At 43.3% G+C, this 17,286-nt stretch overlaps 1 protein-coding gene across 1 annotated transcript in view; it reads right to left on the bottom strand.

Annotated features, from left to right (window-relative positions):
* LOC124802712 (ATP-binding cassette subfamily G member 4-like) overlaps positions 1-17,286 on the bottom strand; it is a 338,917-nt gene that overhangs the window by 36,822 nt on the left and 284,809 nt on the right. The window contains exons 4-5 of the mRNA XM_047263675.1: positions 10,321-10,466; positions 2,621-2,859 (exon numbers count right to left, since the gene is read on the bottom strand). Of these exons, the coding sequence (XP_047119631.1) occupies positions 2,621-2,859; positions 10,321-10,466 (385 nt within the window). The remainder of the gene's footprint in view (positions 1-2,620; positions 2,860-10,320; positions 10,467-17,286) is intronic.

The following is a 17,286-nucleotide window of genomic DNA, read 5'->3' as shown; positions in this document are numbered from 1 at the left end:
ATATACTCATGATAAATTATATAACTTGTTCATATCTCATACAGACATACTCTCACAGTTAAGTACTTTATAGGTTCCTGTTATAAAGTGGTAGCATTGGTATGTTTGATCATTAACATATATATTTTTGTGTTTATTTAGGAATAAGCTGCACTTAGTTCCTGTCATTCCTCCCACTTCCATGCTAATATGAGATATGAGCTAGCTCCACTCTCCTCCCCAGTTAGATGACAGGTACACTCTTGCTCGAACGGTCCACAGGTGTACTGCCGGTCCATAGTGTCCAACGGGCACTATGGACACTATGGACTGGCAGTACACCTGTGGACTGTTTGAGCAAGAAATATGCCAGGAGAAACTGAAGAATCACAGGTGCACTCTTGTTCTACTAGTTGTAGAAGGTATCCTGGAACATACATTTAGAAAAAGTGACTAGTTGGTTTTCCAGCCATTGTACAACATAAAGGAATTAGTTTCTGATAATATAGGAGGAGTGATCATAAAGCTTTTACCACCTCCTAGAAAAAATAGGCTTTAACAGTGAAACTTGATGATAATGATAGTCTGTCTTTACGTAAGTGGTGTATTTTTTCCAAAGATGGGTCATTTAGTGGAGAACTTGGTTGTAGAAACCTGCATTTCAGCTTTTCAGAAAACATTCCTTCTCAAAAATTACTTTTTTATCATTCTGGAAATGTCTGCTACTAATGGTTTCTTCATCTGTGGAAGGAGGAAGAAGTCTCTGTATGGCACACGAGAAAGATATGGGGATGAGGCAAAAATTAGTAGCTCGAAGAAGCAACATGTGTTCCTATATCTTCTGCTGGGGTGTTGTGGACCAACAATACCACCTTTAACAGCTTCTCACAACATTTTGTCTTGACAGCCTTCTGCAGTCTCATCAGGGGATTTGTAGTATGCTCCTGTGACAGTTTGTCCCTGTAGAGAATTCTCTATTAGCACCATAACACACAATGGGAGCCTGAGAGAACACACAGCATCACCTTGCTGAATGATGGTCAGATCTTTGCCTTTTTGTGCAGCAATGACTTTTTGTGTTTCCATTTCAGGTTTTCGTCCTTTCACTCAGGATCAAACTGATACACTCAGCACTCACTCACGGTAATCAGGCAATGAAAACAGTCATCTGGACTGGCTTGACACAGTGTCTCCATTTCCACTGCTGCCTTAGTTTGGGAGCCATTTTTGAATGAATGTCAGCAGTCACACAACCCAGCAGATGGTGAAGATGTTCAGAATCTTCTTAACACTGAGCTCTCTTGAACGATCATTTTGTTGTTAGTGATTCTCTATAATAATAATAATAATAATAATAATAATAATAATAATAGTAATAATTTTATTGCCATTCGGCCATTACAGCAATAGACAATGTCATATACATACTAAAATACAATTTGAAAGAAACAACAGGTTTGTTGTTAACATTATAGTATTATATTACAGTTGATAAATTCTCTTATATCATAGAATGGGTGGAGGCTAGCCAGTCATGAATTGTTTGTTTGAATAACTGTTCAGGTAATTCTTGAACAGATTGAGGAAGACTATTAAATAATTTGTACCCCATGATTTCATTGCTGTTGAGTGACTTTGACAATCTATGGTAAGGAATATAGAGGCACCAATTCCTTCATGTATTGTGGCTATGTACATTTTCTCTGTTTTTTTTTGTTTCTGGTAATTTCTTCTTCATATAAATTAGAATATAGTATATGTACAAGTTCATAACAGTCATAATTTTTTGTTCACATAACAATGGTTTACAGTGTGCCTTATATGCAGAACCAGTAATTATCCTAATAGCTTTTTTTTGCAGTATTAATATGTCATGTACACAGCTAGAGTTCCCCCACAAAATAATTCCATATGTTATTATACTTTGAAAGAATGAAAAATAGGATGTTCTAACATGTTTCTCAGGAACACAATCCATAAGTTGCCTTAACAGAAAAATAACTCTTGACAACTTACCACTAATATATTGTACATGTTGACCACAAGAGAATTTATCATCTATGTATACCTCCAAAAATTTGACATAACTAGGATCATCTGACAGAAGCTTATCTCTAAGACTACAAACCATCTGCTGTGTTTTGTTTTCATTCAGCAGGAATCCATTTGCCTTGAACCAATAGGATGCTTGGTGAATTGTATTTGCTGCACAAGTTTTAAGGCCATTGAAATCATCACTAGCACAAAGAAATGTTGTATCATCTGCATACCACACAGTGATGGACTTCATAAATGATGGCAGATCATTTATCATTATTAGGAACAAAAAGGGGCCCAGTACAGATCCTTGCAGAACACCTACCTCAATTTGTTCTATACCCGACATTTCTTCCCCTACACAAACAACTTGCTTACGATTCTGAAGATATAATTTTATTAATTTAAGGCTGTCTAATGCCATAGAATTCCAGTTTTTCTAGGAGTGGCTTATGCTTTACACAGACAACACAACACTCCCCACCTCCACTTTATACAGGCGGGTCTTCCTTTTGTGACACCTGGTGGTCTATTCTGTACTGCATAGAGGTGCCCGGATATTTTTGACAGATTGAGTGCAATAACTTTTAAGTTAGGTACTCACTGAAGTCCGCAGGGTTGTGGTTGATGGGGCACTCGAGCCCCTGCTCGGCCAGGAAGGGCACGAGCGCCCGTGGCTGGCCCTGGAAGACGCACTGGCCCCGAGACAGCAGGTACACGTGGTCGAAGGCGTTGAAGAGCATGGCACTGGGCTGGTGGACGGTGCACACCACCGTGTGGCCCTGGCTGGCCAGCAGCTTGAGCAGCTGCACGCAGTGCTGGATCGCCACCACATCCAGGCCCCTGCCGGAAAGCTCACGTCATTCACTGCCGAATATTCAAGCAGAACAGGTACTCTTTGCAGATAATACTAGGGTCAGAATAAATGCCATAAGAGAGAAAGCACAAAAACTGTCAAGTGTGAAGCCTGACATTATCAGTAAGGAGGCAGCAGTCTTGTTGTTGTTGTTGTGGTCTTCAGTCCTGAGACTGGTTTGATGCAGCTCTCCATGTTACTCTACCCTGTGCAAGCTTCTTCATCTCCCAGTACTTACTGCAACCTACATCCTTCTGAATCTGTTTAGTGTATTCATTTCTTGGTCTCCCTCTACGATTTTTACCCTCCACGCTGTCCTCCAATACTAAATTGGTGATCCCTTGATGCCTCAGAACATGTCCTACCAACCGATCCTTCTTCTAGTCAAGTTGTGCCACAAACTCCTTTTCTCCCCAATTCTATACAATACCTCCTCATTAGTTATGTGGTCTACCCATCTAATCTTCAGCATTCTTCTGTAGCACCACATTTCGAAAGCTTCTATTCTCTTCTTGTCCAAACTATTTATCGTCCATGTTTCACTTCCATACGTGGCTACACTCAATACAAATACTTTCAGAAACGACTTCCTGACACTTAAATCTTTACTCGATGTTAACAAATTTCTCCTCTTCAGAAACGCTTTCCTTGCCATTGCCAGTCTACATTTTGTATGCTCTCTACTTCGACCATCATCAGTTATTTTGCTCCCCAAATAGCAAAACTCGTTTACTACTTTAAGTGTATCATTTCTTAACCTAATTTTCTCAGCATCGCACGACTTAATTCGACTACATTGCATTATCCTCGTTTTGCTTTTGTTGATGTTCATCTTACATCCTCCTTTCAAGACACTGTCCATTCCGTTCAACTGCTCTTCCTAGTCCTTTGCTGTTTCTGAAAACTGTCAAATGTGAAGCCCGACATTATCAGTAAGGAGACAGCAGTCTTAACGTAATTTATTTAAAAAAAATTTTAATATAAAAAACTTTTAATGCTTAGATCGTGATTTTGATAATACAATTAAATCACAATGACTGGTTTCGGTTGATTTTTACAGGCATCTTCAGATTGATTAAGTGTAAAAAAGAGTTGAACATGCATTGGAAAGCATAATTAGTAAAGCAGCAGTCACAAAATTAGACAACTCAAGGTCACACTTGCTCACTGCAGTCCGCCGGCGCTAACAAGGCAAACGCCCTATCACCCCCCCCCCCCTTTCCCTCCCCCCTTCAGATTTAGAAGTAAGTCGCTCCATTGGATAGCCCGTCAAAAACTGACAACAGATCAGTCTTGAAAATAGGAAGAAGGTGTATTAAACTGTGGAAAAAAGAAGCCAAATAGAAACAGTGGTCCAAACTTAATGTACGCAACATCGAGCAAAGTTAATGACTGTCCACTTCCATTTGGATGGGCTCGTCAGTAAGCAAAATTGGCGCGTTTTGGGGACTGAAGATCCGCGTCTCACGATCGAGGAGTCTCTTCACCTTCAACAGGTGACTGTATGGTGTGCAATGTCTCGAAATAGTTGACTACCGAATGGTACGTGTAGGTTTTGGAAGATGATTTCATCCCCATTATTCAAAATGACCCTGGTTTCGACAAGACGTGGTTAGTGCAATACGGAGCTCGACGCCATCGAAGCAGGAGAGTGTTTGATGTTCTGGAGGAGCACTTTGGGGACTGTATTTTGGCTCTGGGGTAACGAAAGGCCAGTGGCATGGGCGTCGATTGGCCGCCATATTCCCCGGATCTGAACGGATGTGATTCCTTTCTGTGGAGCTGTATTAAAGACATGGTGTATAACAATAACCCCAAAACCATTGTTGAGCTGAAAACAGCCAGCCAGGAGGTCATCGACAGTCATTAACAGTCAGACATTAACAGTCAGTAACAGTAGTCCAAACTTAATGTACGCAAAATCGAGCAACTTTAATGACTGTCGTGTCGTGGTTGTGTGATCATGGTGTTTGATAGGGAAGGGGGAAATCTGGGTTCTAATTTCACCCGGTCTCATTTTTTCCCCACAAATTGCGACTTCCCGTCCGGTCATTGATGTGTCTGATCACTGTATTCAAATTTGTGTTTGTGTCGTGGCGTAATGTCTATTTGCAACAGCAACGTGTAACGAAGGGACGTCCAGACGTACATACCTCCTATGTGTCCTACACAGGTACCACATGTCATGGTTCTTGAGTTGCGTTTTGGAAGTTTTGACTCTTGAAATCCTTCATTGTAGCATAGTTCATACCCGTACATATGTCGTTTTCGTTTCTGTGAGGGGTGTAGGCAGCATCTCGCATGTTCTCATTATTCATCACAGAATATGAGTCATGTGGTAAGAATATGTTAACGTCGCAAGTAAACAACGCAGGGATTCAAAACTGTTGGTACCTGTGTAGAACAAATAGGAGATGCGTACGTCTGGAGAACCTTTCGTTAAACGTCGCTGCTGCAAACGAACATCACGACACGACACATACACAAATTTGAATACAGCGAAAAGACGCGTCAATGACCGGACGAGAAGTTCGTAATCTTGTGGAAGAAAAGAAAAAGTGACCGAGTGAGATTTGAATCCGTATATCCCCCTGCGCAATCAAACACCATGAGCACACAACCCCGACAGGACAGTCGTTAACGTCGCTCGATGTGGACACGTTAAATGTGAACCATTCACTGTTTGTATTTTGTATTTTTACACAGTTCAGTACATCTTCTTCCTGTTTTCATGCTTGATCTGTGTTCAGTTTTTAACGGTCTATCCAACGGGCCGCCGGCCGCTGCGGTCGAGCGGTTCTAGGCGCTTCAGTCCGGAACCGCACTGCTGCTACGGTCGCAGGTTCGAATCATGCCTCGAGCATGGATGTGTGTGGTGCCCTTAGGTTAGTTAGGTGTAAGTAGTTCTAAGTCTAGGGGACTGATGACCTCAGATGTTTAGTCCCATAGCACTTGGAGCCATTTGAACCATTTTTCCAACGGGCCAACTTACCATTAAATCTGAGAGGGGTGCGATCAGGAGTTTACCTTGTAACCGCTGTGGTTCGCCCGCCTCTTAGCTTTGTTGCCGCATGCACATTGTTAAAAGTGCAGTAGGTCTAAAGATGGGTCGAACTCGTTCGTTCCCGTGAACTACTTCATTCATTTCACTCTTTGTCGTGAAGCGTTCAAATGAAGTAGTTCATTCATGAAGTACGGAAGCCTGGCGAAGTTGCCCAGTTCGCCGCTCAGCCGCGGCTACGCTCGCTTCGCCTCGCTCGTACAATAAAGCTTCGTAATACTTCATAATTTTACCAACAGATGGCCGAACTATGCAGTAACGTGCACGCAACGTTTTGCGCTCTTATAGCGTCTGAGTGAAATAGAGCATGGTCGAAGGGGACAAAGGAAAGATAAACAGAGAAGCCTGTCACATATAAAGAAGGTATTACATTTAATCTTGCTCTACATTTTCTCATGGAGCGCCCAAAAAAGTCTTTATTTGCCAAATGAAACATTATTTGTTGTATTCATGGACTGAAAACTAGGGCTACCAACGAAATGCACCCCAATTTTATGTTCTTTTTAAAATTTAATCCAAAATAGAGTGAGTGTGTTTACCACTGTCACAAAGTCTATATACCTATGTTAAGTAATTATTCAGAAGTTTTCCTGTAGATTTTATTTTTGTTGAGAATAATAACCCTCCAGATTCAAAACGTTAACGTCACCTGTAGTCATTGGTACGATTTCAGGTAAAATCACTCTTTCAGCGTTATTAACAAACATTTATTTTCATGTCGGCTGTGCGTGCTCACACAGCCAGCCTCTTCGTTTGTATCTTTAGTATTCATTTGTCTGCAAGCGCTGCCAACGGTAGGCTACCCGTAGACGTGAAGTTTAACTGCACAAATAGTCACGGGGATTGATGTCACCACTACAGGAAGCAACTGACACTGCTTTCCCCTCGCCCCTCACCTCCACAACCCCTCGTAAACCTATCGTTCCCAACAAACACCGTTCGATTCGTCGACAGGCAGTAGAGGGAGGACTGAAGTGAAGTGACGTAGCGCCGATGTAGTGGGAGAGGGAGAGGGGAAGAGAGTGAGTGAACTAGAAAAAAGTGTGGAGTGTGCTATCTGTGAAGAGTTTGAAGTACCAGTTCATTGAAATTGAGTGGTTAGTTCACACTTCACTGGAGTGAAGCGTTCATTTGAACGACTCATTCACGAGCTCCCCATCACTAAGTAGGTCAGCGCCAGATGAATGTTCTGTTGTGGCATCGAACAGTAAGTTTGCTGTTATCAGTCACTATTTATTTATCCCCTCGACGCGTTTCGAAGATTTAAACCTCCATCAAAACAAAATATGACAGCTGACATGTGATGTGTTACGACAGTGAAAGAAACCTGCGACCACTAGAGACAGTATCACAAGTTACCACAAAATCGTAACACAACACATACGTATGCCATACTAAAAAAATGTAACTCCACCTGATGATGGACGTTCAAACCTTCGAAACGCGTCGTGGAGATAAATAAACAGTGACTGGTAACAGTGAACTTGCTGTTTCATTCGATGTCAATAACAGTCACGGCAAAGCCTAACCTAAACGTCCCCTTCTAAAGTGAATGTTCTGTGTTTGCATGCGATATCGTATATTCACTTGTGGTTTCAGTCTTCCGTGGGACGGTGCATTGACATGTGTTTAGTAGTGAGCAAAATGCAGGAGCAAGGACCCACGTGTAGTGCCACTCCGGCCGGTGTGCGTTAAGGGAGAAAAGACATTCGAAAACGTTCTAAAATTGCCTTATCGATCGTACTGAAGATTTTTTTACTAGTCTGGCCAACAGTGAAGAAGCCAAGAACAATACAAATTTTGCTCAAGTTCATAAAATGATAACAAAACGTTATGGAATTTCCGAATCAACGGTATTCCGTATTAACCGTGCGGTAAATGTGAGCACCTGTTTTGCTTCACCAAGAACGGCATATAAATAAAAACAGAAATTACAGAATTTGACGATTCTGACAAAAAAAATATTGTGTAAAACTGTACTTCGATACTATGAGATATCCGACTGCTAGAAAAATACACAGTGCTCTCCGCAAAAAAATTAATCATTGTGCATCAGAGACCACGTTCTTTGTCTTCTCCGCTCACCTGGATTTTGATTCAGAAAGTATACGGATGGACAAAGAATTTTAATGGGATACATAGACACTGCAGCAGCAAGAACGAAGTTTTGTGTGAAATGCACATGCTGCGTCTGTTGGTAGGGAATAATCTCGGTCGTAATAAGGCGAGCCTTCGGACTAAGTATCTGCGGCTGCTTACGAGTACTCGCGCATGGGGTTGCTCGTAAATAATGGTATGTCAAATGTTACCAAAATTAATGTAATGGTTTTGTTAACAACTTTTTCGATGGATATAACAGATCGCAAATTCATCAGCGACGACGTTTTTCGTTACACAAGCGGTACATTTTCGCATCTCTAACCGTATTTTATTTTATTTCATCTCAGAATATTTACATTTTTTCACGATAAAACATGTAGCACGTGCATCAGTGAACTTTTAGAATGTTCATATATTATTTTCAGTCCAAACATAAAAGTAGTTCAGTTTTTTCCATGGCGTAAAGTAAAAAAAAATTCAAAACATAAGTTTTTATTTATTTTCATAGTAGTTGGCAAGAATTTTCTTTTGGGAAGTGCTGCCCCTCATTCTAGAATATGTTACACAGCTTGGCTTACAAAGGAGTGTTCCATCACAGCGTATAAAATAGCCAACCTTCTAAAACGAGCACAAGTTGAAGATTAAAAGTAAAATGCCACAAGATCAACTAGCCTGCCGAGACTCGTCAAAACTAACCATCTCTCACTTATATCAAACCACTACTTACACTATATGATCAAAAACGTCTGGGCATCTTTTACTGGTTTTTAATATGGGTGTTCCCACAATTCGCCTTTATCATGAGTTATGCTCTGCTAAGGACCCTTTCAATAAGGTGTCTGAATGTCTGTGGAGGAATGACAGCTCATTCGTCATCAAGCGGCGAAACCAGAGAAGATAATGATGTTCTACTCTGGGTTCTAGAGCGAATTCGACGTTCTAACCCATGCCAGAGATGTTCGATTTGGTCGAGACTCTGGGCTGGCCAGTCCATTTCAGGAATGCTATTGCGCAAACAACCATTTCCTCACTGATGCTGTTTTATGATAGGGTGCATCATCATGTTGATATAACCGTCTCCGAACTGTTCCTCCACTGCACACAGTGCACAGTGCTCTAAAATGTGTTCATATCCTTCAACATGTAGCGTTTTCTTAAGCGCAATGAAGGCATGATGCATTAACCACAATAAACACACTGATACACTAACACCACCTCCTCTGTATTTCATTGTTGGCACACTACACATGAAGGCAGGTAACATTCTCTATGAATTAGGCACACCCAAACCCTTCCAACGCATTGCGCCACGGTATATCATGATACCTCACTGCAAATCGTTCGTTTCTAGTCATCTACTGTCTAGTGTCCGCCCCGATAGCTGAGTGGTCAGTGTGACGGATTGCCGTCCTACGGGCCCGGGTTCGATCCCGGCTGGGTCGGGGATTTCTCTGCTCAGGGACTGGTTGTTGTACTGTCTTCATCATCATTTCATCCCCATCCGGCGCGAAGGTCGCCCAATGTGGCGTCGAATGTAGTAAGACCTGCACCATGGCGGCCGGACCTGCCCCGCAAGGGGCCTCCCGGCCAATGACGCCAAATGCTCCACTGTCCAGTAGCTTAACTCTTTATATCACGTCAAATGTCGCTTAGCATTGACTACAGAAATGTGTAGCTTATGAGAAGTTTCTCAAACACTGAAGCCCATTCTTTTTAAGCCCCTTTGCACAGCCATTGCGCTAGCTGGACTGCTGGGAGCACTTTGTAACTAACGAGTGATTTCTCCCGCTGATTTCATGGGAGTTTTTACAACCACACTTCGCAATGCTCGACGATCCCTATCCGTCAGTTCATGATATCTGCCTGGTCTTTTTCAGCTGTAGTCGTTCCTTCACGTTTCCATTGTACAATAATATCACCGACAGTCACCTTGGGCAGCGTTAGGCTTGAAATGCCCCTGATTGATTTGTTACTCAGTTTTCATCCAGTGACTAGTCCACGTTCCAAATCACTGAGCTCTCGTGACTGACCCATTCTACTGCTACTACTCCTTGACCTACAACTCAATACTTCCTGCCTCCTGATATACTGTTGGGCTCACCTGTCATGGCATGTAGTGGTTAATACCGCATTACGTAGGGGTTTCCAGATACTTTTGATCACATAGTATACAACAGATATACAGGTGTAGCCCTGCCTCTGAAATACTTGAGTCTTGACTTCTCTGGTAGACCGATCTCAGTGCAGCGCAAATGGTGCCACGAGATGAAGCGGTGCCAGTACTCACGTGGTGGGTTCGTCGAGGAAGATGACGGGCGGGTTGTTGACGAGCTCCAGAGCCACGGAGAGCCGCTTGCGCTGCCCTCCAGACAAGCTGTCCGTCAGCGTGCTCCGGCACTCCAACAGGCCCAGCGTCTCCAGGATCTCCTCCACCTGCAACAGAACATGTACCGGGCGGTGTGCTCACCCCACTCTAAACGAGAGTCAAGAAAACGCAACTCCTAGCCTTAAGCCTAGTTTACACGACGACATTGGGTTGCGCCACTCGTTGCGTGGAATGAGTTGCACGCAAGTGGTTTCATATATGACTGTAGAAACGGCGACACCAGTATACACTTCAGTTTCGTCGTCTTGTGGGTCCCTGAGTCGCGTCTGAAATGAAACTTTTGGCAGCTGCACGTCGCACGAGTTGTGATGGAGTTACAGCTTGTTGCGTGGAATCGCTGCGTAAGAAAAAAATAAGAAACGTGTTTTGATTCGTGACTGGATGAAGAAAAGACGTCAGCCCGGTTGCTCAGCATCCTTGATGAAATAATCTTGAGTCCCACCAATATGAAAAAAAAATTATAGTTTTAAAACTGTTCAAAAAGAAATCACTGGTCTGTTAAGACAGCGTAACCTATGGCTCGCAAATTATCAAGACTACATTCAGTATTTGACAAAGAGAGCACTTACCGGCTCTCCAAGAACTTTACACACAATTTCAAACCTTTTCAGAATTTTATATCTCTAACACTCCCCACAAAATAATGAAAGGAAAAATGTTTATCATTTACTACGCTTACGCTGTTCATGCAAAAAAATTTCAGCGTCAGACATGACGTTTTAATTGATTATTTATTTACTGGTAAATCTATTCGCAATACATTGTACCCACACATACAACCTCACAGACAGCTAAATGTATCTGCCAAATTTTGCCATTGTACAACACATAGTTCGGGAGATATGAAGTCTTAGACATGTGAGATCGATTCTGTAAAGAATCGAGGGTAGGGTTTACAAGTCTAACTTCTCTTTTGCCACTGCGAGTCTATACAGCAGATTAGGTTTCAGACGCCACAGTACATTATGTGGTCAACGTTTCCGGTGCTCACATGGAAGTTCTGTGTTTTTCATTCTGCTTGATGGGGTTAAAAAAGAAAAGAAATACCAAATTTCAATTCTGTTTTGAATCTAAATCTCCGTCCTTGTTTCGCTGCGGAATATTATTATCCACAGACCATTGCCTCACACATGGTGCTTTATGACAGAGTGCGTTGTCATTCTGATTCAAATAATCATCGTATTCTAAGTGTTCCTCTGCTACACGCAGTCCACAATGTAGCAAAATGAGTTCATTTTCTTCCGCATGTAGCGTTTTCTTAAGTGCAATAACACGACCGCACAGTAACCAGGAAAAACATTCCCGTCTTATAACATCACCTCGTCCGTACTTCGCTGTTGGCGCTATACGAGGGCTGTTCGGAAAGTAAGGTCCGATTGGTAGCGATATGGAAACCTCAGTGAAAATCAAAATTTTTTTTATTCGCAACAGTCAGCCACACCTTCCAGTTTCCTCTCTAAATAGTCGCCGCTCCGACTTCGACATCTGTCGTGGTGTTTTACAAACTTTCCAGTACCCTCGTCACAGAAAGCAACCGCCTGTGCTTTCCGCCAGTTCTCTACGCTGGTCTGCCTTTCGTTGTTTATGACGAAATGTCTTCGTAGGCAGTGGTTCATGTGAGCAGAGATGAGCATAGGAGGGAGCCGATTAAGGGCTATATTGTGGGTGATCAAACACTTCCCATCGAAAACGCTGCAGGAGCGTCTTCATTGCCCCTGCAGAATGCGGTTGAGAATTGTCTTGAAGAAAGAAACGCATGACATTTATGGTTTGCAGGCTTCATGGCTTCAGGCGAAATCTCTCACCAGATCCACATACTTGGATTAGATTAGATTACATTAATTATTCATTCCGTAGACCCACAAAAGAGGGAATCCTCCTGGGTGCGGAAAGTGTCAGATAAGCACATTAAAAAATGTAATTAGAAAAACTTGAGTTTCATTAATTTTAATGATCCTCAGACAATAAACACTAAAATTATGCACATGAATTAAAATTAAAGTTCTATTATTTACAGATTTAATACGTTCATCTGCTTTCATTAAATGCATCATTCACACAGTAGCTAGTTACAGGGCTACTACAACCAAATATTGTCAAAAATTAAGTAAATTATTAATTTCAATGATCCTCAATTAATAAAAGTCAAATTATGTACAAGATTTAAAATTAAACTTCCACTATTTACAAACTTAAGACTTACATCTGCTTTCCATACGTCCATCATTCACACAGTAGGTGGTTACTTGGCTGTTACAACCAAGTATTGTCAAAAATTAAAGTATAATAAATTTTCATCAAAGTGGTCTACTGCACTTGTTTAGAAATTCGTGGATGGAATTGAAGGAGTCGGCCACCAAAAATTATTTTAAATTACGTTTAAATTTTGCCTTCTCTCAAATTAAACTCTTAATGGTTGCTGGTAACTTATTGAAAATATGCTTTGCTGAATACTGGAATCCTTTCTGGGCAAGAGTAAGTGATTTTAAATCTTTATGTATATTGTTCTTATTTCTAGTATTGATACTGTGTACTAAGCAGTTAGCTGGAAAAAGAGATATATTATTTACAACACACTTCATTAAAGAATAAATATACTGAGAAGTTGTGGTTAGTATGCCCAATTCTTTGAATAGGTTTCGACATGATGTTCTTGGATTTACACTACACATCACTCTTATTATACGCTTCTGTACTCTAAAAATTTTTTCTCGTTTTGTGGAGTCACCCCAAAATACACTCCTGGAAATTGAAATAAGAACACCGTGAATTCATTGTCCCAGGAAGGGGAAACTTTATTGACACATTCCTGGGGTCAGATACATCACATGATCACACTGACAGAACCACAGGCACATAGACACAGGCAAAAGAGCATGCACAATGTCGGCACTAGTACAGTGTATATCCACCTTTCGCAGCAATGCAGGCTGCTATTCTCCCATGGAGACGATCGTAGAGATGCTGGATGTAGTCCTGTGGAACGGCTTTCCATGCCATTTCCACCTGGCGCCTCAGCTGGACCAGCGTTCGTGCTGGACGTGCAGACCGCGTGAGACGACGCTTCATCCAGTCCCAAACATGCTCAATGGGGGACAGATCCGGAGATCTTGCTGGCCAGGGTAGCTGACTTACACCTTCTAGAGCACGTTGGGTGGCACGGGATACATGCGGACGTGCATTGTCCTGTTGGAACAGCAAGTTCCCTTGCCGGTCTAGGAATGGTAGAACGATGGGTTCGATGACGGTTTGGATGTACCGTGCACTATTCAGTGTCCCCTCGACGATCACCAGTGGTGTACGGCCAGTGTAGGAGATCGCTCCCCACACCATGATGCCGGGTGTTGGCCCTGTGTGCCTCGGTCGTATGCAGTCCTGATTGTGGCGCTCACCTGCACGGCGCCAAACACGCATACGACCATCATTGGCACCAAGGCAGAAGCGACTCTCATCGCTGAAGACGACACGTCTCCATTCGTCCCTCCATTCACGCCTGTCGCGACACCACTGGAGGCGGGCTGCACGATGTTGGGGCGTGAGCGGAAGACGGCCTAACGGTGTGCGGGACCGTAGCGCAGCTTCATGGAGACGGTTGCGAATGGTCCTCGCCGATACCCCAGGAGCAACAGTGTCCCTAATTTGCTGGGAAGTGGCGGTGCGGTCCCCTACGGCACTGCGTAGGATCCTAAGGTCTTGGCGTGCATCCGTGCGTCGCTGCGGTCCGGTCCCAGGTCGACGGGCACGTGCACCTTCCGCCGACCACTGGCGACAACATCGATGTACTGTGGAGACCTCACGCCCCACGTGTTGAGCAATTCGGCGGTACGTCCACCCGGCCTCCCGCATGCCCACTATACGCCCTCGGTCAAAGTCCGTCAACTGCACATACGGTTCACGTCCACGCTGTCGCGGCATGCTACCAGTGTTAAAGACTGCGATGGAGCTCCGTATGCCACGGCAAACTGGCTGACACTGACGGCGGCGGTGCACAAATGCTGCGCAGCTAGCGCCATTCGACGGCCAACACCGCGGTTCCTGGTGTGTCCGCTGTGCCGTGCGTGTGATCATTGCTTGTACAGCCCTCTCGCAGTGTCCGGAGCGAGTATGGTGGGTCTGACACACCGGTGTCAATGTGTTCTTTTTTCCATTTCCAGGAGTGTATGATACGATATGACATAATGTAGTGAAAATAAGGAAAATATGCCAGTTTTTTTGTATTTATATCTCCTATGTCTGACATCATTCGCTAGGCGCTTTAGAAGTTCGTTAGTATGTCGTTCCCAACTGAATTTATTATCAAGTCGTAATCCCAAGAGTATTACACTCTCAACCTCTTCTATTTCCATGTCATCATATTTCATACACACACTAGAATAAAATCTCTTGGAAGTTCTGAACTGCATATAGTGGGTCTTTTCAAAGTTTAATGACAGTGAATTGGCTATGAACCACTTATTAATGTCAGTAAAATTTTGATTAGCTGCCCTTTCTAAATTTATATTTGATTTACTATTTATTGCAATGTTTGTATCATCTGCAAATAAGACAAACTTAGCATCTGGTAATGTAATACATGTCAAGTCATTAATATACTCAAGAAAAAGTAGCGGACCTAGTATGGAATCTTGGGGAACACCACATGTAATTTCTTCCCCGTTAGATGATGTCTGACTGCTTACTGCTGAAGTGTTACGTAATGACACCCTTTGTTTTCTATTAGTTGGAGACACTGTTGTTTAGGAATTTCTACGTGATCACCTCGCGCTCTGAGCTGAAAAGAGCGACGTGAAGCGATCGACAGGCACAACTAAAGACACTGCTCAACACATCTGTGCCAACTTCCATCCGATTTACACAGTGGTTTCCATTTCGCGCCAAATCGGACCTTACTTTCCGAATACTCCTCGTACGTGACGGAAGGTAACGTTCTGCAGGCAGTATTCAAACCCAACCTCTCCTATCGCATTGCCACAAGTAAAGCGCAAATCATCACTCTAAATCACACGTTTCCAGTGATACACTCTCCAGTAGCGTCGCTCTTAACAACAGCTCAAGTGCCACTTCGTACTGACAACAGAAGTTTGTCGTTTATGAGGAGCTGCTCGACAATTGTATCTCGTTCTTTGCAACTACACAGTCATTGTGCCAGCTGAGCTGCTGCTATGACTGTGGAAGTCAGGAGTGATTACTTACGCTGATTTCGTGCGATTTTTTACAACTACCCCTACAATACTCGACGTCCCTGTCCGTTACGGTTCCTGTGCCTCAGCGGATGAGGCTGCCCGGTCTTGACTCAGCTGTGGTAGTTTCCTCGCGTTTCCACTTCACAATCAGACTGCCAACAATCGACCTTCAAAGCTTCAGAAGGTTTGAAAAGTTGGTGATATATCTGTTACACAGGTGACGACCAATGGCTAATCGACTTTCGTAGTCACTGAGCTCGACTCACCGACCCGTTCAGCTGTTAGTGACAACACAGTAGTCTCCGTCTCCACCTTTCGTCACAAGTAGTGATCAACTTCCTATTTTATAGGGGTGTTCGGATTCTTTTGACCAGATAATTTAGTAGTCGCTGAGCACGTTGCTTTCCAAGGGAAATGCTGAGTATTATCCTCGGGATGGGCGACTGAATGTGGACGCGCCTTCTCATATACACATTGCACCAGTGGTGCGTTTAGCATGAGCAAATTCGTCAGCACTAATCCTTGACCAGATAGCACACTTTTTTTCCCACTTTTCTCGCGACAGCATCGATAATAGAACTTGAGCTGCAATTCCACTCTTCACGATCCATTTCTGTATGGGTGCTTCCAAGGTCTCGACCATTGCCAACCTTTTCGTAGTTCATTACTGTATGTCCCTAAGCTGGGCATAGCTCCTGATGAATTTGAACAGCTGCAGATCCTTTTGTAGAAAAAATCCAATTACAGCACCCACTTCGCAACTGGGGGGAGCAACGCTTTTCGAAGTCTTTGGTATTTGATTTCACCAACATTCAAACGACTATTTGAATCAAAACGATGACTTTTGTTCCGTTCGTATATTTTTGCACTGTACCGCCAACATTTAAATATAAGCACATGGGCCGTACTTTCCGAATCCTGTCGCTCAAGTACGGCTATATGTCTATGGAAACGGCGAAGACAGTGGGAAAACTGCACCCAGAACTCGTTAATCCTTTCTCTACCACTGGGACATGCACTGAAGCGCCAAAGAAACTGGTATAGGTATGCTGTCCAAATACAGACATATGCAAACAGGCAGAATACGGCGCTGCGGTGAGAAACGCATATATAAGACAACAAGCGTCTGGCGCAGTTGTTATTTCGGTTACAGTTGTTACAATGGCACCTTATCAAGATTTAAGTGAGTTTGACGTGGTGTTATAGTCGGAGCTCGAGCGATGGGACACAGCATCTCCGAGATAGCGGTGAACTAGGGATTTTCCCGTACGACAATTTCACGAGTGTACCGTGAATATCAGGAATCCGATAAAACATCAAATGTCCGACATCGCTGCGGCTGGAAAAAGATCCTGTAAGAACGGGACCATCGACGATTGCAGAGAATCGTTCAACGTGACAGAAGTGTAACCCTTCCGCAAACTGCTACACAACAAGTGACAGCGTGCGAATCATTCAATGAAACATCATCGATATGGGCTTTCGGAGGCGAAGGCCCACTCGTGTACCCGTGATAACTGCACGACACAAAGCCTTACGCCTCGTCTGGGCCCGTCAACAGCGATACTGGACTGTTGATGACTAGAGACATGTTGCCTGGTCGGACGAGTCTCGTTTCAAATTGTATCGAGCGGATGGACGCGTACAAGTATGGAGACAACCACATGAATCCATGGAGCTGTTC

Source organism: Schistocerca piceifrons, chromosome 6 (assembly GCF_021461385.2).
Source record: "Schistocerca piceifrons isolate TAMUIC-IGC-003096 chromosome 6, iqSchPice1.1, whole genome shotgun sequence".
NCBI classification, from domain to species: domain Eukaryota; kingdom Metazoa; phylum Arthropoda; class Insecta; order Orthoptera; family Acrididae; genus Schistocerca; species Schistocerca piceifrons.
Note: the sequence above shows the minus strand (reverse complement) of the source record. Positions and strands in the feature narration are given on the sequence as shown.